Source organism: Festucalex cinctus, chromosome 1 (assembly GCF_051991245.1).
Source record: "Festucalex cinctus isolate MCC-2025b chromosome 1, RoL_Fcin_1.0, whole genome shotgun sequence".
Taxonomy (NCBI): domain Eukaryota; kingdom Metazoa; phylum Chordata; class Actinopteri; order Syngnathiformes; family Syngnathidae; genus Festucalex; species Festucalex cinctus.
Window position 1 is genome coordinate 23768230 of NC_135411.1, and position 27585 is coordinate 23795814.

Sequence of the window (27585 nt, forward strand, 5' to 3'; positions counted from 1 at the left end):
GATAGGCCAAGACTTTTGAAGCCGCGAGGCCCCCAAACGTTTATCGGCATACGATCCTATACATTTACAGTATTGAACATTTGAGACAGTACTGAGTAGAAACAGCCTGATTTATGATGTTTTAAATTTGTTAAACATAAACAAGAGGAGTTTAGACATTTTACAACTTGCCTTAAATACATGTATGAATTACATGCTTAATGACGCTTACAGAAGGAAACGTGTATTTATTTTTATTAAAGAATTATAACTCACTTATAATAATTATAATAAACAATCATATAATTATAACATGGTGAATGACTGGTTAACACGAGGCCTCCCAGTGCTGAGGACGCAAGATCGAGCCAACTGACGAGACAATGAGAGACACCTGTACAAGACACAAATGGCTGCAGGGGGAGCTGATTGGATGACATAAGGGAGGAATGACACAGGTGAAAACAAAAGACCTAACGAGCAAGCTAATATGCAAGAAAAAAAAAAGCCATAAGAAGAATCAAACGTAAATATAATGTTCACAAACACAAATCTTGACAATGATGATAAATTGTGTTGTCTTTCGTTTTAGTCTTTTTAACATTAAATGCCTGCCACAGTAAATTATTGTAATTACCAGCTGTATACAATTAATAAATACAAGGTGGTTTAAGGTAAAAAAAAAAAAAAAAGTGTTTTCTACTAATTATGTATACTTACTTTAGTGTAAAGTGCCACTACATTCTTGTGATGAAAGATTGATTAACAGATTTAAGAAACACCAAATGAATACAACCTGATTTAAAAAAAAAAATAAAAAAAATAAGCTCATTAGATTAAGTAAGTAATTAAATTAACTAGTGATGGGCGAGTGCCAATACCAGGTATTGGTTTTAGGGTGATACAATGGCTTATTTCAAGGTATCGGTATTCCAATATTGGCCGTCCTCTTGTGGCTATGTTCCAATCAGTAATTAGAAATTAGAAGAACAGAAAATTGCCCTTATTTTCATGCCGTTTTAACGGAAATGCTTTATTGGGCTATACTGTGTAGGTATTCCTTTAAAATTGTATGCCTTTTTTTTTCTGTTTCAAAATTATAAGTGGTATCAGTACTTGATGTCGGTATCACTGACTACTCAAGTGTTGAATACTCATACTGGTATCGGCCTGAAATAAAAAGTGGTATCAAAAATCCAGAAAATATAATTACTTGCTATAAATGCTATAAATTATTGTGTGTACAACATACTGTACTCTCAACAAACGAAAATACTAAACAAATGGAATACAGATCATAAAAACGCCTCCCGCAAACTATATGCCCCTTTTCTACAGAATAATATTAGCATGAAATTCTGATCAATTCTTGCAATGAAAGATTGAATCCAACATTTAAGAAGCACCAAATGAATATTTTCTAAAAACTTTTTACATTAGACATACTTTAACTTATTTGTAAAAGCCATACACAGAAAAGATTGGAGATTAAAAATGGAATCGAATTTCTAACAACAGGCCTCGCTAGGCATTTCCAGTGGTGTACTAAATGCCCTTTGATTATAATAAAATGTTACTAAATTGTGAGACTAAATGTCCACCTGTCATGATGTAAATCTCGAGTAAAGCAGAAAGTTGCTTTCAGTGAAGACACAACGAGGCGAGAGCAAATAAAAGAAGGGCCGTTCCCGTAACAACCTTAAAGGCGCAAAACGGAACTCTCCGCTTCTGGAAGTTAATGTGATGTGACGTTCCGACAAGGCGGCCATAAAATCCTTGACGCCGTTCACCTCAGCCGTGAGCACCAAAACAGATCAAGCCGCACATTCTCACGCAGACTTCCTCGCACTCAGCTGCTTTTAATCTCCGCTGAGATGTCGGGCGTGTATGAATTGGAGCACAACCAGTTCTCTCTGGATGCTCTCCCAACGTGAAGCGGGGAAACGGAGGCAAGGGGGGGGGGAAGATTGCTTAAGCTACTGCAGCCAACTGAAAGTCAGTGAAAGTTTAGACTGTTGCCCTGAATGGATTCCTGAAGGACAACGTAGCTACGAAACGTCCGAGTCCTCGTGATCAACTGCGCTCCATCCAATTAGAAGTGCAAAACTCGAGACTGGTGGTGGGAGGGGGGTAAAAGAGAGAAAGGAATAAATGTTGGTAAATTACAGGCGCGCTTGGCAGCTAAATAGACCCATCTGTGCAGCGCTGAGACCAGTCGGACATCACAGGACGGACACACACACATGCACACAACACTCCCCCGGGAGGAGTGATTAAAGCATTTATGGGAATAGTCATTGAGGGATAAAGAGGGCTTTATAATGTCTGTGTTTATTTCTTTGTCGGCAGAGTTTGGAGTGGCTGGATTACTGCCACTTCCAAGCCAGCAACTTATTTCCCCAGTTGGCGCGTCTGTTCATCGTCACTTTTACTTGCCGTGGAGCACAGGTGTGTTTATGGACATGAAAAGAACCTGCGCTCCGTTCACCGCATCGCTAATGATACACTTGTCGCTTGAGAGAAAGGGTACAAGAAAATGTGCATATTGGGAAAATATTTGGATCGTTTGGGAGTTCTCTAACCTTGCTCTCGCAAGATGAACTCTCGCAGTATTTGTGAGTTCACAAACTCCAGAGAATACATTGTGTACCGCTCCCGTTAATTTCCACCACTGGTGGTTCGGACCAATCACAGAGTGACATTGTGTTTGGGGGCGGGATATGCAACTGTGACGAAACCAGGAAGTCAGCGCCGACGCCGGGGCTAACAAACAAACCTAACATGGATGAATGGACGCGACAATTAATTCTTGCAGAATTACTCACTGTTTCCTTGTTGAATGTTGAACAGCGAGCGGTGCTTCGTGCATTTCTAGCTGGTAAGATGTTCGTGCTTTTCCCTCCTTCGGCAAAAACGAAGACGAAATTTTTACCTGTGGCTGTGATTGGTTAAGACAAACATGTACAATGCCACATCGTCCAATCAGCTCCAATCAATGTCCCGCCTTTCCCGAGCAAATTACCGTGGAGAGGTACCGGATGGACATTGCGGCGAACTCCCATAAGTGAAGCGCAATATCAATCTGGCTGTTGCCAGGTTTGTAGTTCTTGCCAAGTTCACAAAAACTAACATTAACCAAGAAACATTTTCGTTATTGAGATAAAGTAAAAATGAGTGCTTAGAAAAAATTCAGCTACATTGTACGTATAGAAAACTATAATTATGGTGAAAATGTACTTCGTTTTCGTCAAGAAATTTCTTTTATTAGCGTTCAGGGTTTATTTTAAACATATTTATTTCGATATTGCTGTTCAGAAAAACAGAAGAAGTAAGGTCATTTGGGAATCTTTAGTGATTTTGTTTTTTATCTTTCACTCAACTAATACTCAGTATACGTTGATACCACTTTATTTGTAGACCGACACCAAATAAGAGAACTCAACACAAAATCGCCCTCCATGGAGCAATTCAATAAAGCGAAGGGATGTTCTAACATTTTTTTCCCATATGTTCATAAAAGACATATGTGGTATAGAACACATGATAAAATGAAATGAAATAAATACATGTTTAATGGGCATCTGTCAGACGTGTGCCTTATGTTCCTGATCGTAAAACAACCACAAGACTAATGATACCTTGAAATAAGGAAAATCTATTTTTTTGTAAAACTAAGCTAAAACAAAGTATTTTTGGATAAAATAAAAACTAAAAACCTGCGCTAACAACTAATGAAAACTAAATTTAAAGGGACAGTGTGTATTATATACTGCCATCTAGTGCTGAACTCATAAAAAGCAATGATTTGGAAGCACACACACAACAGTGCCTCAGAGACCACACAAGGCTACTACCAAGTAGGAATGTCACGATAAGGGCAATATCGTGATATCGTGATATTAAAACTGCCACAATATCGTCGTCATGTTTACAATATTTAAAAGGAACATATCTGTTAAAAAAAAAGTCAGGTTGATTTCCATTTGTGCAGTTCTAGCACCCTCTCTAGTGGCTAGTTTATTAGTGCAATCTAATTTTCATTAAGGGATGTTTTGGCCTTCTATGTTTAAAATCTATACTAATGGTCAGTTGAAGGGGAACCTAATTTTCTTGTGAAGCGATCAATGTGTGCTTGCATTAGCAAGTAAGAGCCTCACTGTTGTTATTAGAGATTGTAGGTGGTTTATATGCATATGCATTGCTGTTATGTACAAAAGCACAAAATTGTGCTTTTTTTTTTTAGTATGAGCTCTTTTTTTTTTTTTTTTACAATATTGTGATCTTTTTTTAAATATCGCCAACACCCCCAAAATATCGTGATAATTATCGTATCGTGACCTTCATATTGAGATAATATCGTATTGTGATGTTTGGATATCGTTACATCCCTACTACCAAGGTAAGGGGGCAACCTACGATTAAATATATATATATATAAAAAAATGTTGAATACTGATGTGATAGAAACTATTTTATGCTGATTATTGAAATTAGTTTTTTAATTAATTATTAGTTCACCACTACATGGCGCTAAATAACACACACTGTCCCTTTAAAAAAAAAAAAAAAAAAAATGCTAATTGACATTTAAAAAAAAAAAAAAGTCTACAGTCTTCTCCCTGAGCCGCTCAATCAACGCAGCCAATCAGCACGGAGCTCCCTTGATTGCTTTGAAGTGAAGCAGAGATGTCAGATCAGGGTCAAAGTTCAACCATTCACTGGCTTCCCATAATATCCCTGCCGCTGCAATCATCTGATGTGTACACCTACCAGCACGTAATTGGCTCCCAAAGTTTGGGAAAAGCTCTGGCTTAGTTTAGGGCTAGCAAATTAGAGAGGAGTGAAGAGCCTCCGGCAGCGGAGAGATGTTATGGGGGCCTCTCATTTTCAAACATCATTATGACATATCTGTTTTGTGTCCCTGACGACGCCCACCCCCCGCTCGGTGACAGAAATGGGTCGCTCCGCTCTGTCTCGGCCACATCCGGCCCCGCACGGCTCGGATTAAATTTGACCCGCGGGGGTCAAGTGTGCTTTTTGGACTAATTCAGGTAGACAGTGGTCTCGGATTGGTCGGGATTGGTTCTCGCTGCAACCAATCTCAAGGTTTTAAAAGATCAAAGGTCAACTGGATAATACCTGTTATATGAAACACAAGACCTTCTGGCAACCACACCATCGCCCCCTCTGTGCTCATATTTTGACATTCACTGACCATTTCCACAAACAAGCCGCTAATACACAGCCTTAATCAATGGAAATATTTGATGTGGACTTGAAACCACCACAAGATAATTCATAACTACAAAACCACAGGGCTGTCAAGAAAGTCTGGATTGGTTTTGTGTTATCTGTCCATTTAAAGACCACGCTAAGCAAAGTATAACAGCATTACAACTTCATGGTGACAGAGGGAGAGCAGATCGCTAGGCAACATTAGGAATGGGCGAGTACCGATACAGAGATGTGCGCTCCCCATTCGCCATGTCGCCATTGATGACGTGTTTGTTAGTTGGGCTACAATGTCTCTGCCATGTGCATGCATGCGTGGTGCACGTAGTGAGATAGCGGCAAAATAGGCGGCACTGCCGTCACATAAACATGTGATGTCGTGACTAGCTACACTCAAATGTGGCTCGGAGATTTTTAGCCACATTGGCTAAAAAGTTTCATGACCTAGCGCCAACGATGCCGAGCAATGTATCGGACAGATAGTGGCCTTATTTTAAGGTGTCGGGTACTCAGAAATTTTTATGGTTGTCAAAATTTAAATTAAAACACTTACTGTGGTGATTAATTTAAATTCTTTGAAGCGTCTTCGTGTTGCGACCTTTCACCTCTGGTCACGGGTGCAGCCAAATTGAAAGGAGTCACAGGTGCAAAGATGGACACACGGGCAATAGGTAGTTTTACTTTCAGTTTGACTTGCTTGATGCTTGTGTGCAGCTTGTGGGCGCAATTAAGCCTTTAAGTGAGATGTTTTGAGAATTGTTTTTATGAGAAAAAAAAGATGCCTGTAAAGCTGAGTCTGTTTTGTTCAAGAGTTGTATTATACAGGAGAAGAATTGTACATAAGGAGTTATAGTCTTTGATTCTAAACATACTTTGTATTTGATGATTTTAAACTAATTTTTTTTATTAGTTTAAAATCATTCAGTGATTTTACTCAAGCAAATATCTGTGACAAGCTTTTTGGAAAATAGTACAAGCAGAAGTAGTAATATGTGATTGATTGAGAATAATTATGGAAATTTGCATGATTAATTAGCTAAAAAATGTTAATCACTGGATAGCACTAGAAATTTTATTTAAAAAAAAATATATATATTTTTTTCAAACGTACTGGAGGTATCGGTACTCAATATCAAGAGTGAATACATGACTACTGACTAGTACCATACTAAAAAAAAAGTGGTATCAAACATCTCTTTGCAACATGATTGTATTAAATCAGGAAATATGATTTTTTTTCAGCCTGTGGCTGTCGAATATTTACATTCTATGGTACCGAACGACCATTCGTGGGGGACTGGACCTCCCCGCGAATAGTGAAAATCTGCATATAATTGCTGATTAAAATGCATTGGAGGGAAAAGTTTATTTTCAAACCCAATAAATTCTTAAATCAAGGCTGATAAACATTCAGTATGCTTTCCACAAAAAATAAAATAAAAAAATGGATAACTATGAAAAAACAAAAACTGAAAATATATAGGCCTACAGTGTTATATGTATACTCAAATTCACAAATCTGCGGCTGTCGAACCACAAGTATGCGGGGGTGAACTGTATGAACAGTTCCGAACATCATTTCCACAATGCATCGCTTCCTTTATACTGTCATGATGCAGGGCTCTCAGTGTTGCTCTTTTCCTTTTTTCAGTCTCTGAGTGATTGAGGGGGCGTTTCCCCTGGCGCCGCACCTGCGGTGCATCAACATTAAGCCTTTATAAGGACTCTGACGTCGCCTGGACGACGTCGGATTATTCTCCCAAGTCTACAGCCATTGCCTTGTGTACTTTGCTATAGTTCAGTTTTGCTCTCGTAAGTTTTGGTACATTATTTTGTGTTGTGACTTTTTGCCTGTGATATTTATTAATTAAGAGCCATTGAGTTACTAGTAGATATTTTTTCATCTTGCCTTTTGCAAGCACCTTGTGTTTTCTCCCATTTTTTCCATCCTGGCTGGGGCCAGCGCTTTTTGTTATTTCCCCCATTTTTGAACTGTAATAAATCCTGTCAAACTCCTCTGTTGCCGTGATCTTGGGATCCACCTATCCAGTTCATACTGGACTCTGACAGATACGGTGAAAACAAACGGATTATTCTATAGTATTTGCCTGTGACTAGCATACAAACCAGGCAGATAATTGTTATGGTAGTCAAAAGACATTTTGAAATCAAAATAATCGTCACACCATCAAATTACAACGATCCAAAGGTAAATGCTTTTATGAGCAGAGAGCTTCCTTTCACCGAGTAAGACCGCCATCTTGACTTGTGACGTAAGCTTGACTAGAGTGAGAGCTAGACTAGACTCAATCCTATTGAACGAAAATCAGAACAACTTTTTTTTTGCCCTGATTTCAAACTGGTTAGGACACGATATTCAAACTATTCACTACCTAAAGTGCATTTATTTTAGTGCTGCTAGTATTTTCCACTTTTGTTTTTGTTGCATTCACGTTTACAGATTGCTTTCCAGCAGACAATCCTCTTTGTGGCAACACATGATTTGCATTTTATGACAAACCATAACTGACTGCAGTAAATTATCGAGGCATCCGTTTGTGGAATGCAATTGAAAACTTCATAAAATTGTCTATTCAAGTGATAAAGGCAAGACAAACAAGAAGCATGTTTATATAAGCGTAAAGGAACATCTTGTGAAAACAAAGACGGCCACTTTCATCCACTTATGTAATTTCCTCTCTGTATACACTCGGGGGGGTGATGCCTGATCCTTGCTTGAAAGATAAAAAGATAGACACAAAAAAAATGCATTTCTCTCTCCAGTCAGTAATTTGTAATTGTAAAATGAGAACAAATGTGCCTTTCAGGAAGCCCGTGTAAACCCAATCATAATGTCAATACAAGAAAACCTGTGTACTCTTACTTGTTCATAATGAGTCACAGATGCTCTTCCATGAGAACCTCATTGAAAGAAAACATACACAAACATAAACAATATGGCCACACAATCAATGCATTACAAGTGCATGAACCTGATACCCTGGCTTGCTTGAGAAAACAAGCCCGTCTCAGCAGCGTTCGCTTCAGCTGCCTCTTTGCTGCTCGCAACCATGAAACCGTGTGTGGCATCCTGCAATTCAAGCCGCCCGTGCTGAATAGCCACACGGAAGTTGGAATCCAGCTAGAATCTAATCAGTGCCATTCAACTGACGCACAAAGTCGCTCTTATTTCGAGGTGGAATCCGTATTGTCTCACGACGCTTCCCGACGTGAGGTGACTGCGCCTTTTTGCCTCTTACCTGCAAACGAAGGGTTACGCAACCCTTTCGTGCACGCATGTAAACGCATGCAAACGTCACAAATGTCTACATTTTCCTCTTACATAAGAATATTTCCCCCTCCCGCCCAACTCTTTACTCTTGCCCTAAAAAAAAAAAAAAAAACAGCCCGTAATAAATGGAGGCTCCAGCGCCACAGCACAGTTTTCAGTGCAGCGGAAATAATTTGTAAATTCCCCCTGAAGACTCCTGATTTAGCAAGGAGAGCTCAAGAACTCGGCGCTCTCTCCAAGCACACTGCACTGCGGCTCTTGCTAAGTCCCGCCTGCCTTTCCCTTAAAATAAAACATGACGTGCATAACTTGAACGTGAGGCGGCGGCAACAAGAAAGGGTGATGTTTGTTTGTGCAGGCGTGCGATGTGTGCTGCGCATACTCACCCCCTCATTAGGATAAGCCTCCCAGCCCAGGTCGGCCAAGGCGGACATGGAGTCCAGCAACGTAACTGCAAAAGAGAAAACAAACATGTGAAGCCGTTCTTTCACGGTGTTTGTTGACACACTCATGGGGGGGTAACGCTGCCTTGAATGCACCAGATCAATTTTTCACGGGTGAGTTTGTGTGCGTCTGGAAGGCTTTTGTTGTGTTGGGAAACAGTTGAGGTGGGAACTTTTGTACAATTCCAATCTTGCGTTGAGTGTGGTGGGCCTTGCAGCTGCTGGTGGTTGAAGGGGGATAGAAAGTCACTCAGCGAGACTGAAAGTGGCTCAAGATGCCAGAGTTGAAACATTGAAGTGACGCTCGTTCCAATATCAACCACAACTAGTGGAACGCGGCTGCACTAACTTTGTCATTTTGGAGGAGTAAAAGCTTTTTCATAACACATGATTCTCCAAAAAGACGTTCTACAAGATGTTTGGAGTGTGTCTGTGGGGGGTTTTTTTTGTGTTCGTTCATACAGAAAAACACATTTGTGGTCCTGGCTCGTTCATCCCAATGGTGTTATTTCTGTTGACATGCACTGTCAACAAAGAAGAATTATTGAGTGGTGGCATCTTTGGCGAGCACTCTCCACCGTGATGGTCCTACTCATATATTGGACGGAAATAGAAATGCCCCATGTTTGTTTTTGCTCCAATTGTTCATGAATTGAACTGAAATGGCTTCCATTTCTCTGAATTATTGTATCAAAAGATTATTATTGGTGGACCTTTTTTGAAATATTTGGGTAAATAAAACTTGTTTTCCCATTGAACACAATTTTATTTTTATTAATTTATATTTTTATTCATTTATTTATATTCTTAAATGAAATATCCATCCATCCATCCATTTTCTTGACCGCTTATTCCTCACAAGGGTCGCGGGGGCTGCTGGCGCCTATCTCAGCTGGCTCTGGGCAGTAGGCGGGGGACACCCTGGACTGGTTGCCAACCAATCGCAGGGCACACAGAGACGAACAACCATCCACACTCACACGCACACCTAGGGACAATTCGGACCACCCAATTAACCTGCCATGCATGTCTTTTGAATGTGGGAGGAGACCGGAGTACCCGGAGAAGACCCACGCGGGCACGGGGAGAACATGCAAACTCCACCCAGGAAGGTCCGAGCCTGGACTCGAACCGGAGACCTCAGAACTGGGAAGCGGACGTGCTAACCACTCGACTACCGTGCCGCCTAAATGAAATATATTGATGGAATTTCCAAAGCCATGCATGGCAAGTTAATTGGGCGCTCCGAATTGTCCCGAGGTGAGCTTGTGAGTGTGAGTGGTTGTTCGTCTCTGTGTGCCCTGCGATTGGCTGGCAACCAGTTCAGGGTGTGCCCCGCCTACTGCCCGAAGCCAGCTGGGATAGGCTCCAGTATCCCCGCCTCCCAAGTGAGGAATAAGCGGTCAAGAAAATGGATGGATGGATGTTGATGGAATTTAGTACAGAAGAAACCAGTCATGTTTAGTGTACAGTCTTCCCTCGCTATAACGCGGTTCACTTTTCGCGATTTTTTTTTTAAGTGCAATTTTGCATATTTTTTTACAGTAATATACCCATTTTATAAAAATTTATGAAGGTTTGAACATTGTCAAAGTTTGAACAGGAGAGAAATGTGAGAACATGTAAATGCCTCAATGAGAAAAGTGTATAAATTGTGCGTTCGGGGATTTTAGAGCCTTAAAACATTTATAAGAGTTATAAAACATAAAGCTAACTACTTCGCGGATTTCATTTATTGCGGGTATTTTTTGGAACCTAACCCCAGTGGAAAACGAGGGAACTGTATATAAATAAATAAATAAATAAATAAATAAATAAATAAATAAATAAATAATTGATTACATTCTTCTGTTTTAATTCGTCCTAGTAAGTCACAGTGTCCCATCACTGGTGAGTTATTTTTAGAACAGACCCGCGGGCTACTCATGTTGTACTTGAGGCTAACTAGTACCTGCTGACACTTTTTCTTTTTTTTTTTTTTTAGGACAATGCACATTGTTTGTTCTATTTCGCTGATTTGTCGGCATGATTATTGCACAGGATTGTCCATAATAAAAGGCTACATTAAGATGTGCAGTTACAGTAAAATTGTTCCTTTTGTGTACGCAGAAAACGGTTTATGATGAAAAGTTCACATTTTCCTGACCAAATACAGAATTACTTCAAGGTATTTATGCATTAGTTTTGTAACCGTTGAACACGTGTTTTCAGATTCTCCCAAAATAACCTTTCTTCTATTCATGCTCGATGGGGCCTTGGAGTTAACCCTTCATGACGAGAGAGGAACTGTATTACATCATTGGTTATTCAAAATGGAACTACGCATTCTTCACTATGTAGACGGCTTTAAATAAACCAAGGACATCCACTTTTATGCCTTTCTGTGACTTCCAGGCTCTTCAGGCCTGTTACTGCACACTGCACAGTTTGCGTTCAAATAACTATTGCTTAAACTGTTATAGCCGATGCTTTTTGCTCGTGCGTGTAATGTGTTTGGCATTGTTTGTTAGCATTAGGCTAAACGGATTTACCAAAGGCAAAGCTGGTTGCTCAAATAATGTAAAACGTTCTGTTTTATGTTTTGTTTTACTGTTCACTTCAACAAGGAGTGGGAGTAAAGAGTTTAAAGCCTCTTAAAACAATATTAATAATGTTCACTATCTGCCAAACTGCCTGCTTGTTGTGAAGTAAGTTGAGTTCGCTGCAAGTGAAAGTAAAAAAATCGTCTGAATGATGACTTGTATTTCACAAAACTCTTAAGTCTGGTCACTTGTATCTGAAAGTACCCTTGTACTACAGAAAAGGATAGAAGCCTATTTCCAAATCCTGTTTGCGATCTCAGTGTGATAGCCGGAATTGGAGGGAAGATGCAAGGAAGGTGACGATGACAAGTGATGAGCGGGAGGCGGCGGCTTGACCAGCAGGAGGCATAATGAAAACCTGCTTCTTCACCTGTGTATGCGGGTGGTTATTCGTTGAATGTGTATGGCAGTGCGCACCTTCCACTCAGGTCCTAATCAAGCCTTCAATGCTGCCGATCATCAATATTTAATCAGCATCCATATGCAGAGACGCCTGCTTCTCTCTTTCTTCTCACCGCTCAACTGCCATCATGTCAAGCTTCTCTGTTATGCAGATTACCAGTATGGCTACAATTTAGCTACAGGAACTTTTATATAGCACACACTTGAGTAAAATAGCTTTAAAAAATACAATGTGGGTAAAAAACGGACTGATCCACTACTACTTGGGTCAGTTTGGCCCAACTTTCTGGGTTGTTTTGACAAACAAGCTAATTTCTTGGGTTGTCTTACACAAAATGGCATATTTTGTTTGGGCTTCTGTGGAAAACAACCAAGAAGTTTGGTCAAATTGACCAAAGTATTTAGTCAGTCTATTTTTGATACAAATTGGCTGTTTTCAGAATGTTGTGTTGATGATTTGACCCAGCACATTGGGTTAAGATTTTGATCCAGCAAGGGGTAAAAACTACCCATATTGATAAGTTCAACCTACCAAGAAATGGGTTGTGAGGTTCTTGGTATATCTGTGGTTAAAAATAATACAAGAAGAAGCAACTTTGCCCAGAGGTCACCACAGTGAATCACTCACTTGATATATTTGGCACAGTGTTTACACTGAATACCATTCCTGATGCTACCCACCTAATTTCATCCAGGTTTGGGACAAACTGTGGCTGGGAATAGGCAGAGGGCATAAAAAAAAAAGGTCGTAAAGTAAGTGGTGTTACCCACTGAGCCATCAACATTTTGTAAATAAATTTACATACAATTTTGCTTCAAAGAGAAGTCAACCCAAAACTTTTCTTTACAATATTTTCTAGGTGCCCCCACTAGTCTGTATTGTGTTTGTGGAACATGGTTTAAGCAGCAAAAAACACCTGTTGTTTCCAACATCAGGGGGCAGCCATTTTGCCACTTTCTGTCGACTGAAAATGACATCACAGTTGCTCAGGGCTCATGCTGCATTCAGGAAAGTGGGAAGTCGGACTTTTACGACTTCAAACCAGGAAGTGTCAAGCTTGAACTCGGAAATCATACTTGTGAAGTCAGGGGAAAAAAATGTCACCGATTGACTTTAATGTGTCGTCTACAATGGAGACCTCTATGGAAACACATACATAATTTACACAATTTACTCAAGTATAAACCTAGATAGCTTTATTCATTCATATTCATATATTCAATATAACTCCACGTAAAACAATGTACGTGACAGTATGCTGCTATCTGCCTGCATAAAATTATACGCTGAACTGTATGGAATGCTTATGAAATACATAAATGAAGCAAAATTACAAGAAGGCAAGTTTTCTGGAGGGAAAAATATGTTTTGAGGACCAAAACAAAAAGCAATTTATCACTAGCCGCCATTTTACATTCGCCATGAAGGCTCTCAGGTCGGAACTGGGAAAAGACAACTGGGATAAGTCCGACTTCCGACCTTCCTCGAATGCAACATTGGGGCTCAGGTACCGACCAATCATGGCTCAGTTTGTTCACGTCACATGTCCAAACTCAGAAAACAGGTGAGCCGTGATTGGTTGTTATCTGAGTTACTGTGGTGTCATTTTTCAGTCGATAGTGTCAAGTGGCAATATGGCCGCCCCGGGTGGATTTTGCTTCTTATTTCATATTCCACAAACACAATATTAATCAGAATACTGTGTTTACACTAGTGGGACTATATCATGTTATTTCAAAGCAAAGGTTTGGGCTTCCCCTTTCAACATCAGTACACGACAAAATGGCGACCAGCTTCATCCCAAATCCAATCCAACCTTGGGGGGGGAAAGTAACCCCTGAAAATCTACATCACCCACCAAGTGACTCAGGAAAACATCCCACTATTGTTTAGTGTGTAGACCTCAGAGGGCTCAGCTGTGGGACACAAGTCCCCCAATTCTGTTCTGAAGTTTATATTACCTCTTTTGCATGCATCTGTTTCATAACCGTTCCAAAAAGACATGGCGTAATCACATTTCCTACACGGCATATAAGCCTGTTTACAAGCTCATCTGTGCCACAAAGAGACAATTTCACACGTTGTACAACATCTCCCTTGCATGCATGCACTTCGCAGCTCATCAAACGGTGACGGGCGAGAGGGACGCCATGCGGTAATTGTGTCCAAGTGAAATGAGCGTAAAGACAAAGGAAAAGAGGAGGAGAGGTGCTGAGCAGCTAAAGGTCACGGGAATCCTCCAGCCTCACACATTAAGAGCATTTAGACCGCCTCCATCCGTCAAACGGCGTACAAAGAAAGGGAACGTAATAACATGATTACATAATTTACATGTGATATCAAAGACTGCTATAGAATCACACATATTGCAGTGCAGAGATAAAAGCCACATACAGGATCAGTAGCGTTTGCCTGACACATTGTCAGTTACGCTAATAATTGCCTCTATGATATATTTTCAAAGGAAACAGGAACAAATGTATGGATTTCTAGTCCTGCCTACTACAAACAGATGATATGTGCACTTTCAATCCATAATGTTGTGCCTTCGGAGCTGGTTTGCTTCAGTTCTTCATTTCCCAATAGTAGTTCTTTTTATTTACAGTCAGCGACAAGCTCTAATGTTCATAGTCAGTTCTTGTAAACCAAATGTCGCCTAAAAAAATTGACATTTTTTTGACTGCTCTGACATAGAAGGAAGAAAAATATCAAGAAAACTGCATAAAACTGCAACAGGTGAAATTATGGTCACAAATGAAAACTTGCGATAGGGTGAACTGAAGCAATGAGGGAAAACGGTCATGTTTCATATGGTTAATGGGAAATAATTCATTTTAATGGGATTTTTTTTTGTTATGGAAATTAGGGATGTTAAAACTGCCACAATATCGTCGTCGTCATGTTCATATTAATTAAAAGGAACACATCTGTTCAAAAAGTCAGGTTGATTTCCATATGTGCAGTTCTAGCACCCTCCAGTGGTTATTTTATCAGTGCAATTTAATTTTCATTAGGGATGTTTTGTCCTTCTATGTTTCAAATCTATGCTAATTGTAAGATGAAGGGGAACCTAATTTGCTTGTGAAACGATCAATGTGTGCTTGTGTGCTACTATTGTTATTAGAGATTGTAGGTGGTTTATATGCATTGCAGTTATGTACAAAAGTACAATATTGTGCTTTTTTTAGTATGAGCTCTTTTTTTTTTTAACAATATTGTGATATTTTTTAAATATCGCCAACGCCCCCAAAATATTGTGATGATTATCGTATCGTGACCTTCATATCTCGATAATATCGTATCGCGATGTTTGGATATCGTTACATCCCTAATGGAAATCAAATCTTTTATTTTAAAACCAGATCTCCAGTTCTTGTTTTGTAGCTTACAAAAATCAAATGACCTTGCGGCCCAATCACCTTTGCAGGTTTTACATTTCCCGAACCCATTTTACAATCCTTTGGGAAAACAGAGACACACATTAAGATGCACAACAACACTTTTTCTTCTTCTCCTCACACCTCTTGTCAATAGCACTTATCACTTATAATCAATGGGTGCACTTATCAATTATGTATTACTGTATATCCTTTCCTGACTGCTGACAGCGCATTACATCATTTTGCAGATGCTTTTGGCCAAAGGAAACGTTTTCTCCACACTTCCTCTTAATCATCTGTGCATACTGGTCTCCCATATGAGCATGTAACATTTGTTGAAATCAAATTTGCTCCCATAACCTTAACAAAGCAGAGTTATTACCTTGAACAAACGTTGTAAAATCACAAGCGTCACGGTTATAGAATTCATGGCCGAGCTCTTATGTTGATTGGAGGTGGAACTAATGAATTAGAGAAGGAGTGCGGCTCTTCCTTAAGCAAACATCAGCAAGCATCCGTGTCTATATTTGCCTCGCCATCATTCTCTTCTCCCTTCCTTTCTCTCGCCTCCTCCTGGGACCTTAAATGGCATTTGCGCAAGTGTGTGCGTGTCCTAAGCTCATATTCAGCCTGATGACCAGTCTATACCTCTGACAAACACACACAATTTCCGGTTTGATGAGAATCTAAATATGACATCATGCCATATGTGTAGAGCACCTTCCAAATGTGATCACGTGAACAAAAACAACGCACAACAACACATTTTCTGTTTTTACCTCCAAGTTTCATTTACATCAAACAACTGATGAACACGCCATCATGACCTTTTGATTGACAGCTGACTGTCAAGTTACTTCTTTGCTACTTTTTAAGTGACTCGACCAATATAAGTTTGTCCCTTATCTCCCTCATACACATACTGTCCACACAACTGGTGAGCATCTATAGCGGCATACAAGTTGAGGGACGAGTGCACAGCCACTGCACGGCATTTCTATAAGTTGTTTACAATTCTGCAGCCTTGCTTTTTCCATTCAAGCCCGAAATATTTTCCAGAAAAGTTGCATCCCAACTTCCCAGAATGCTCTGAACTGCAGTGGCGATGCTTGCGGATGTAAATAAAAATTGGCATGGCCCAAGCCTGTTCAGTTACTACATGTTGAGTACATTCACAATACAACAAATCACTTTTTTTGTGGCTATACATTATGAAAAATAAATACAATTATTTGATTATATTACCAAGAAATTAACCAACAAAGAATTATAATTCAGTTTGGTTTGGTTCATAAAATGTCAGAAAATACGTAAAAATGTTGTTTTTTAAAGTAAAAAATCAAATGCTTTATTTTCATTCATTACCAAAACAGCATTTTCGTTGTATTCAGTCATCAATTCTACCCACCGCTACTTCGAGCCAAAAAAAAAAAAAGTATGCCTTTTGTGTGCGCCAAGTTCTGAAGACGTTATCCTTCCAGCCACGCATCGGGGCAAATTTGTGTGCACCCACGTATTTCTGAATGGTGGGCGCTCATTCCTGGTTGGCTACTCCCTCAAGCCACTGTGAATGACTGCGTATGACGTGTGATTGGAGAAAGAACGCAGAAGACTGTATGTACTCGAATGCAGAGATTAATCGAGAAAGTGAATAAAAAGAGATCAAATAAAACAACAGACTGCGGGATGACCTCCTGTCTCCTGCAGTTCATTTCGTCTACCCCGTTTGGAGCCCACCTTTTTGGCGACGTGCTGCCGCGAGACCGAGCAGGAACGTACAACAAAATGGTGTCGGTATTTGCACTGTCAAACATCAGTTTGGCCAAGGAATCCGGAAAGTTTAAACTGCAATCAGTTACACGTTTGTACATGGAGGCACAAGAGAATTCTACATCTATGGAGGAAGCAAGAAAAAGAACTCGAAATTGACGTGTCCGCTGAGCACAAAGTCAAGACTGAGCGGATCCACAATGCACTCGCATGGTGTAATTACAAGGGGGAGTTTGTCATCATTCTGGGAGGATTAACGAAGTAACTGCAAATCTCCAACCCGTTTGTTTTAGCAAGCATGTGGCAATAAGTGGCAAAGTTAATGTAAGCCAAGACATAAATGCGCTGACATTGCATTGTAGGGATCCTGTTGCCAGCGTTTAACGGAGGCTACCAGCTAGCAGCACAAGCAGCAAGCTACAGCGCTAGCTAGCAGTACTAAAGTTCCCCAAAATCGCTATTGTGATTCTGATGGCTCTTATCGTCGCAGAGACCAAAATCTGTGGACAAATTCAGAGCGCAAACTAGTGTGCTGCTAAAGCATAGATGAATTTTAAGTTTAAAAAAAGAAAATAAAAAAAGTTATCTAAAAAATGAAAACCAGTTGTTCATTATTATGTGCAAATTAGTTTCTTCTGTGTTTGTAATTGTTCTTTGACCAAGCAAGAATATATATTTATATCCAAATACCTGATTATTGACTAGAATTTTCAGAGGGATATCTGAAAAACCAAAATATTTGACAGCTGCAGCCCTAATAATATTCATTTTTTAGTTAGTGCGGCATGCACACGAGTTCCTCCACCACAACCCCCTGTCAAAGCTAGCTAGCCTGCACCACGCAAGCCATACTACACATGCTACACATGCTACACACCAACTCCAAGTTTTTGCTAACATAAATAGATATAAATTATTAGAAATTGTGTTTGGTCCAAAAGGAACTTAAATAGTTACAGTGTTTCAAAGAATTCCGTCTTAATATTTTTAAATGTTTGAACATTTAAACATGTTCTCGTTTTGCACCAAAAAAAACAAACTCATTTGAATAGTCGTGATTTCAATTATTACCAAAAACAATAATCATTTTTTCCATAATTGAGCAGCCCTACATCAAGCCAAAATAAATCGCTAGATTAGTTGAAAAATTAATTGTTAGACTAATCGACTAATCGTAAAAATTGTCGATAGATTAATCGGTAGAAAAATAATTGTTTCGGACAGCCTTATGTCAAAGTACATTGTGTAAAGTGCCAAAGCACATTCATTGTCAATCAATTCAATATCAATATCTCAAAAAAATTAGAGCCAATTCAAATAAATAGAGGCCATATCGAGACTTAAAAAATTAGCCAGAAACCATTAAAATATCTTTGGTACTTGAATTTTTTTAAATTAATTAATTAATTAATTAATTAATTTATTTATTTATTTATTTATTTATTTATTTATTTATTTATTTATTTGTTTGTTTATTTGTTTATTTATTTTGGCCAGTGTAATAATTTGACTAAATTGAATAGCACATAAAAGTTACATTAACAAAAGTTCAAAACTGTACTATATATTAATAAAAGATTAATAGGGAACAGATCTTAAGGATAAAATAATATAAAGTTAAATACAACTGAACTGTACTCAGGTAGTGATTGTCTCTTATTCCATCTCTCTCTCTCTCTCTCTCTCTCTCTCTCTCTCTCTCTCTGTCTCCCTCTCCCTGATGAGCATCCACTAGTGGAGCTGAGCAGCACCAGCCAAGCCTCTAGCAGTGATGCCAACAGCCCGGCTGGCTAACAAAGAGACCAGGATGCTGTACACTTATTGCGCTGTGCATGCACACATTTAGATGAAGCAAAAAGACCACCAATGACCACAGGGATGCGGAACACAGTGTGTAACTTCATACATAGTTAATCAGGCTGTTTTTAATTGTGTACAAACAATTGACTACAGGGGGCAAGCTACTACGTTGCCCACATTGCTGTTATTGTTTTTCTCTTGTTTTATTCTACACTGCCAATCAGGGTATTTTTATGAGAAATAAACAACTACACAAATACAACACACAATCTCCACGAAAAAACAAAAGTCTAATATCCCATTGAAGTAAAATGCAAATGAGCGGCTAATTACAATCAGCAGGTGAATGTGGTGCCAAAGTTACCTTTACAAAACAAATGATTTGAGTATTTCATTGACAATCATATTGATATCAAAGGCACAGATCTGTACATGTGTGAGTGTACTCTACTTCAGGGTGTACTCTTTATTCTCTATTTCTTGTTCAAAATCAGCTGGGATAGGCACAAGCACACCCGGAACCCCAATCAGAACAAGTGCTATAGGAAAATGCACATGTTGTTAATGATGTTATCCTAAACAAGTTTTAAAGTTCCAACACTTACATAAACACGCTATTTAGTAACTACTTCCACACTTTTATAGTCTCTGTGCAAAATGTGTTAAATCCCTGATACAATTTTATTTGGTTAAAGAGAACCTTAATGTGGCGTGTAAAACAAAATGATTATTTAATAAAGAGCTCCTTTTATAAGTAGTAAGGGAGGCTAAAGCATACTGTGGGCTCATTGCAGCGCGACCTTGACTTGCAAGTTTCATTTTGTTTCAGCTCGTGTCTCGATTTATTCGTACAGGAATTCCCCGTTCCATTGCGGCGGTTAAACTCTCGACCATTGCGATAAGTGAAATCCGAGATATCGAAATACCGTATTTAAATACTCACTATTCATGTTTCATGGCATTTAAGACACTTTTTAAAGGTCTTTAAACACACGCTGTGCGTATGGTAATATTTGTACATGTATTTATCTGTGTCCTTGAGATCCACTCAGTCACAGACTTCACCGCGTTTCCTCTCGTCTGACAGTTGAGCCCGGGGAGGGGAGGAGGATGTTGTCAGGGCAACCCACGGACTGACGGAGAGCAGGACTGAGGAGTGCAAACAGTTGAGCTATGAACTTTTGGAATAAAGCAGCCCCGCAGCAGGAGCGCTCCACTCACTGCTGTCTTTTCATCAGTCCTCTCTCCACTCATCCACAACCCACCAGAGGCTCCGCACTCGTTTTTCTTCTAGTTATCTCTTGCCGTGCTCATCCTCTGGTCATGTCACTTTAATGGAGACTGTGTATGTGTGTGTGGCGCCTGTGTGTTCTGCGCTTACGACTTTCTATCATTGTTTCATAACTGCTCTTCTTCATGTGAGGTAGCAAGGACTGCATCAAGACTAAGGTTGAGTTTACACAGTTGCTGCCCATTTTCAAAAGGCGTTTGAGCACAGTGGTCCCCCGTTATCGCTATTTTTTTTTTTTTTGCTTTTTTTTTTAAGTTTTCATGGGCTTTGACAGTGCACTTACAGTAATGCCCCCACATGTGGGAAAGGAGAGCCTCTGATGATGCATTTTGTACTTGCAATTTTGTATACATTCAAATACGTGTCCAATTTGATTAAATATTTAAGTGTGATTTAATATGTTTATATATGCTCAAACGAATGGTAGAAATTGCGGATTTTCATCTATTACAGGTGAGTCGGAAACGTATACAATAAACAAAGGTTCGCTGTGCATTAGAGCTGTCATTGTCCAATCTGTTTAGAATCAATTATCCTATCAACTAGTTGATCGCATACCCAAATAATCCAACAGCAGGTGTGCTTGGAGTCATTTCCGACTGACTTGGCCGCAGTATCAATTTTCCCTCAACAGGGGGTGCTAATAGAATGTCAGAAGGTCATGTTAGAGTAGAAAATATGCTTATGATCATGGAAATGTCGATAACTGGCTTTTTTTATCCAAATGTTTTGAAAATTTCAAGAGAGTTTAGTGAAAATGTGAGAAATGTACATGCGACTTATGCCCTGTTTCCATTTGTTATTATTTTGCAAATATTAAGAGGAGACGAGACTGCCCCATGATATGACGTCATATGAGCTCTGCCACAAGACTCTCGGCTGATTGTCAACAAAAGATTAATGTTCGTTTCTTTAATAATTCCAGAAATAATTTTGATGCTTTTATCCCCCCAAACATACCTTACTTTTTACATTTTTTGTGTCTACAATGTGTATTATGTGCATTGGTATCTGTCGTCATTCATTTACAATACCTGTTTCTTGAGCTGCATTTTCCTTTTGTCAATTCGCTGAAAAATCCACCCCACTCCAAGCGAAAAAACGTTTTGCGAATTTTAGGCCTTTTTTTTTTTTTTCCCCCCTAGCATTTCCATTCAGTTTTATTTTTGCAAATCCTTGATAAAATAGGTGGATGGAAACCCACCTTGTGCGGATCTTTCACATGCTGATGACAATAAAGCTACAGAACAAAAAAATCAAGTGTATTTCTTCCCTCAGATATACACTTGAATACCAGACAAGCTACGGCCGCGCTGATAGGTCCAAGGAATTGATTGTTTACAACTCCAATGGACTGTGATCAGTCCTTAAACCTCTCAGCAGTGACATAACAACACGATTCTGACTACAATGTCAAGCTTTCCTTCTTTCAGAAGACATATTAACTGCTATTTCATAACGCGTACTGTACACTGACAGCATTAACGTAGCTCCCAAAAAATGATATTGTGACAGATTATGACAACAAAACGTTTTGCGAATTTTTTTTCCGAGCATTTCCATTCAGTTTTATTTTTGCAAATCTTTGATAACTTGAATAAAAATAGGTGGATGGAAACCCACCTTGTGCGGATCCTGCACATGCTGATGACAACAAAGCTACAGAACAAAAAATTTGTGTCAACCTATTTTTGTGGTTGTCTTATTCAACTTGGTCAACGTTTTTTTCCCGGCCCCACTGTACATACTACGCAACTGGTAAGCAAATTGCTTATGACAACTGGTAGACTGCGATCACACATTTAATGACTTGATGAAGGATCGCAGACTAAATAATTTGTAAAGACACCTGAAGCTAACTAAATGCATGAACCTCGTGCAAACTCTCGTTTGCACAGATGTCTGTCTCGTTTTCATTTTCATGATTTTACATTTACATTTAACGTTTCTCAAATTTAATACGTTCTTAGGTCCTTGTGATCTTGTGAAACGTCATCAGTCGCGACCCAAATACTGTTCCAATTAAAAATACAAATAAACCAAGAATGCATGGAATACCCAGAAGTTGTTCTTGTCAGCTAGCTTAAACCGCTATCACAGAATTATGACAGAGGGTGAGGGTTAACAAGTACACAGCCGTTCCAATTTACAAAGAGATTGGTGCATTCAGGAAAAACATTTTTGCATATGCTCTTAGTAAGACCGCTTGGCGGTTTCACAAGACAGTACTCTGTGTTTGTATTGAGAAACGGCCATTGAGTTGCGTCAGTTCCACCACTGCGTCATCATCTGTGCTGCTCAGACATATTGAGTTTCAAATACTGTGCGCTTATTTTCACATTGGAGTTAAAATAGATGATGATTCAAATGTACAAATTATGCTTAATCTCAATTTAATTATATTTAGTAACAAAGCATTTAACGTGAAGAAAAAGTGGCAATTATAACCTGCCCTTGTGCAAAGAAACTGCATGGCTTATTGATGACTTTACTATGAGCGGCCTTGACGAAAGCGTGGCAGCCGCAATTAAAAAAAGATATGTGTAATTGCACAAATCACTGGAAAGTGCTCTTCCCGCAGAAATACACTTGAATACCAGACAAGCTACGTCCGCTCTGATAGGTCCAAGGAATGAATTTTTTACAACCCCAATGGACTGTGATCAGTTCTTAAACCTCTCAGCAGTGACATAACAACACGATTTTGACTACAATGTCAAGCTTTCCCGCTTTCAGAAGACATATTAGCTGCTATTTCATACCGTGTACTGTACACTGACAGCATTAACGTAGCTCCCAAAAAATGACATTGTGACTGACTATGACAACAGCGCTGCCCTGGTTTGTCACTTGAAGACGCCATAGAGAGCATGCGTGGATTTGTCTGCTGGTTGAATGCTTGCTGTGTTGAACTGTGACACCCAGTCAGACCCAGACACTTGTTTCTTTTTAATAAGCGATGCCGACACCTCATCAAGGGCAGAGAGCAACACACACATGCGCATGCTGACACACAAACAGAGGGGACCTTGAGGATTTACAAACAACAGTGCAAACTATCAACACGACACGCTCTTTGACACTCGCAGCATTCATTATGTGAGTGAAATGAAGTCATTAAAAGAAAGAGTGCGTCACTAAAGCCGCTGAACGAGACAGCTCGAATGTTGCCATGCTCAGACCTGCGTGTGGTTGCTGTTCCTGTATTTCTTCTTGACCTTTTACAGGGTAAGACGTTTCTCCTGATGAGAGCGGAGTCCTGATAGCCTGTGGACTCGCACTTCTGTCACACAGTGGTTGGCCACAGGAGGGGAAATTAGAGCAGTGGGCCTTAGCAGTTGACACGGATAGGAAATCACATGGCAGACAGGTTGTTACTAGTGATGCGCATATGCACACGCACACACGGCAATGTCTGTCACTGCCAAACATCCAAAGGAGCTTTGTCCGAAGGCTTTCAGTTGCTGTGGCCTTTTTTTATGATTTAGTTAATAATCTTGTAGAAAAATTGATGATCATGAGTCATGAGTGATGTTTTTGAATATTACATACAGTGACTATTTGCACATCATGTCTTACAATTTTTGTGCTCTTTCTCCGATGCCATAGGATGCCACAATATGGTCCGAAAGCCCGGTGCAATTTAAGGAGAGTTTTGTGCCTTGCTTTTTTTTTTAAATCAAATAATCTGTAATAGGGCTGGCCAATAAATCGAATTAATTCGATACATCGTCATTTTAAAAAATCAAATCGTTGAAAATTTGCTAAATCGTGAAATCGAATTTTGTCTTCTGGATGATTAAAAGCTGTTGTTCTTATGTTCTGTTACATCCAAATGCTTTTATGTGATGTAATTTTGTGTTAAAACTGATCTAGAATCAGTATACGTTACTGGTGTCTGAACATTTTGCACAGGAATTATTTTTTAATAAATGGAACCTTTAAGTAAACGTTTGTTGGATTTATTAGGTTAAAATCGATTAAAATCGTAATCGTCCTGAATGACTGCAAAAATCGAGATTTTATTTTTTTGGCCATAAACCCAGCCCTAATCTGTAAATTATTTATTTTAAGGTTAATGCTGGAAGTTTGAAATTATTATTATTATTATTATTATTATTATTATTATTATTATTATTATTATATTAAACTATATTGGGCTTTGTTTGTTTTATTTTTTGTTTTTAGTTTTATTTTTGTAGTTTATTTCTGATTTAAACTAATATTGTGAAATTTAGACATTTTTAGGGGGCACCAATTACAGTTGTTGTTTTTTTTTTTGTGGCAACGTTTGGTGACCTAACAGTGTTTACTGTACATCAGGGGTTGTCAACCTTTTGCCAGATGAATTCTCGCGGGATTTGTAAATTCACAAACTCACGAGAATACATCTTGTACTCCCGTTGATTTCCACCGATCCAAACCACCAATCACAGAGCGAGATTGTATTGGGGGCGGGACATGCAGCTGTGACGAAACCAGGAAGCCAGCGCCGACGCTTACAAACAAACCTAACATGGACGAATGGATGCTGCAATTAATTCTGTTCTTGCAGAATTACTCACCGTTTCCTTGTTGAATTTTGAACAACGAGAGGCGCTTTGTGCATTCTTAGCTGGTAAAGATGTTCATGCGTTTTCCACCCCTTCGACGAACTGAAAAAAACTGCAATTTATAATCCGAAAAATACGGTAATCCGAAAAAGTTGCCACTCCAAATCTGCTTGATATGAAATGACAGTCGAAATAAATTAGTCTATGTTTATCAGAGCGCTTTCTATGACAATGCACAGTCCATGTCAAATATGTCAACCCGCTGATTGAAAAACTGGCATATGTTGGCTGGCTGGCACACTTCAATGCTCAGGTGGCAAACAGTCCATGTCTACTGTATGGTGGACAAAATCCTGGAGCATTTGTTTCTCAAGCTGCTAAATGTCCCCTTTCACTAACACAGCATGAGTCCAGCCTGCCGTGCAAACAGAGAATAGCAAACGCGGAAGCAACCTAATTCAATTAGGCCACATTTGGGGTCAGAAAAATAGGAGTAGAGGCTTGTATCTGTATATGTGTGTTGGTGATGAAGAATCTAGACGGGATGTAAAATTGTGGGGGGTTACAGGGAGAAGGTCCAATGATCAGTAAGTGTGACCAGTTAAGGGCTTCCTCAGTAGGGGGTCCACTCACCCACGTAGGAGAAGAGTCAGACATTAATGGCTTCCATATTAGCATTGATGCTAGTGGTGATACAACATAAGTGACACGGCATCCAGGCTAGGAAAAAAAATATATGGACAGAGGATGAAGAGGGTTGACCATAGCAATGCCAGAGAGGCATTTTAATCTCATATCGGCTCGCTAAAGGTCCCCAAATAAAGCACATGAATTCTTGGGGGGCAATGCCAGAGAGGCTATTGGTGATTTTCTTCTTTTCTTCCAGTGTTGAAACAGCCGTGTATTGTGGATTCAGTAACTCTGTAACGGTCTTCTAAATGTGTTCTTTCTTAGAAGCATGACATAACTGTCAGCTTAGCTCACTTTTTTACATATAAATTGATCAACCTCACAAATGAAACCTGCAGATAGGACTTGGGCTTCAAAGGGGTGGCATATTTCAACTCAGGAAACTTCTTGGAAATGAAAAAAAGTTCTTTCATTGAACAAGCAAAAAAGAGGAATGCTGAATAAAACATGTTCCTTGTGGTTCAAACGCTGTAGTGTGGCCTCAATACTTTGCAGTAACATGCAAGATTCAGAGTCAGAATTCAGATCATTTGCGCACGACACGCGTGGTGGTGGAATTCACAGTGAAGCAGGAGTGTGTGGCCTCAATAGCCCTGCAGGATGCTGCTTTCTGCAAACCTGTATATCAGAAATTTGCAACAAATCTGGTTTGAACAGATATACTGCTTTTATAGTTAAACAACCAATCAGCAAGTTTGAAAATATACACTTGACTTAAGAGTTTAATTCCGTGAACATGCTCATAACTAAAAACACTTCTCAAATCAGTTATCTCAAATCATTTTGCTTAAGGGGGGGTGTGACAAACAACGGTTTGAACTAGAAAATTATTTGTTTTGAAAAAAAAAAAAAACATAATTTTGTCATAACTAGGGTCATGCAAGGGTTATGCTTACTGTCATGACTAGGGTCATGTAAGGGTTATGCTTGGGCCATGCAAAGGTTATGTTTGGGTCATGACCGTGAGGTCAAGTGTCTGTTTTAAACTGATTTTAACCAGCATCTAGTTTCAACTGGTAAGACGCTATGTGATGTCTGAAGCTTTGTGATGTCAGGAATCTTTAATGTCTTTATCTGGTCAACAGCCAATCAGATAATTCCAAGTCAGTCCTGTTACCCACATGTCTAGCCACAACCAATCAGATCGATTTGCTGTATATATAAGCCTGTCTGAGAAGTATATGTCTTTGTCGGATTGTTACCTCTGTTCCTCTGTGCAACTCCATCGCCAGTTACCCCGGGTTTTCACTGGATGCGGTTGCGGTGCGGTTGCGGTGCGGTGCGTCTTGACTGCGTGCTCCGGACGGGTCAATTTTTTTGTCAATCCACACCGGCTCCGCACAGCTGCGGTCCGGCAGCTCCGTCGCCGCCCACTTCCCAACGTGTCTCGCGGGACCGCGCGCGCGCGATCATGTGGCATTTCACAACGACAAACATACAGAAAGTCTGCTCAACAGAGAAGCAGAAAGATATGAGATTCCATGCAGCATCCTTTTTTTGGTTGTCCTTGTAAAGTATATTAATAACGAGAGTCGGGTCAGTGCGGGTCCACTCTTTATTTCTGTCTTCCCCGTCCGGCTGCCGCTCAGTACGGCAAGCGAGACGGGCACAACAAGCAATCGCGAACATCAAACTCACAATACATTACAGTCCTTATAAAAAGGATGTGCCGTGTCATATATTATTTTGTGGTTTTCCACCTCCAATATAAACCTCTCCTCGTCCATGTTCGCTGGTGTCTAAACCGTGAATGAGCACATGGCCCGGCGACGCCCACGTCACGTTTTGCTGAAAAACTTGCGAAATAGGAGCTGGCGAGTATTTTATTCTGAAAGGTAACCGGAAATTTATTTTGAAACTGCCTCGGTCTTCCTGTCCCGCTCGATGTGTTTTGTGCTAGCTTGCCATTTGCCGGAGGCCTACCGCTGCGGCGTCCGGCAAAAATAGAAAATAGGCTATCCTTGCGGAAGGCTTGCGGCACGCCGCAGGCCTTCCGCAGTCGACACGCAATGCACCCGCAAGCGGTGTAAACTGCACCATTCGAATGAATGGAATCTAATTGCTTGCGTCGCCGGACCGCACCGCAACCGCACCGCAACCGCATCCAGTGAAAACCCGGGGTCAGTTTAGTGTATTGTGATTCTTGATACATTCTCGTTGTTTCTCATCT

The 27585-nt window shown here is 39.8% G+C and overlaps 1 protein-coding gene across 2 annotated transcripts in view; it reads right to left on the reverse strand.

Annotated features, from left to right (window-relative positions):
* LOC144020576 (ephrin type-A receptor 3-like) overlaps positions 1–27585 on the reverse strand; it is a 141455-nt gene that overhangs the window by 108265 nt on the left and 5605 nt on the right. For both annotated transcript variants that reach the window (XM_077524206.1, XM_077524197.1), the window contains exon 2: positions 8890–8954. In XM_077524206.1, coding sequence (XP_077380332.1) covers positions 8890–8954 — 65 coding nt within the window. The remainder of the gene's footprint in view (positions 1–8889; positions 8955–27585) is intronic.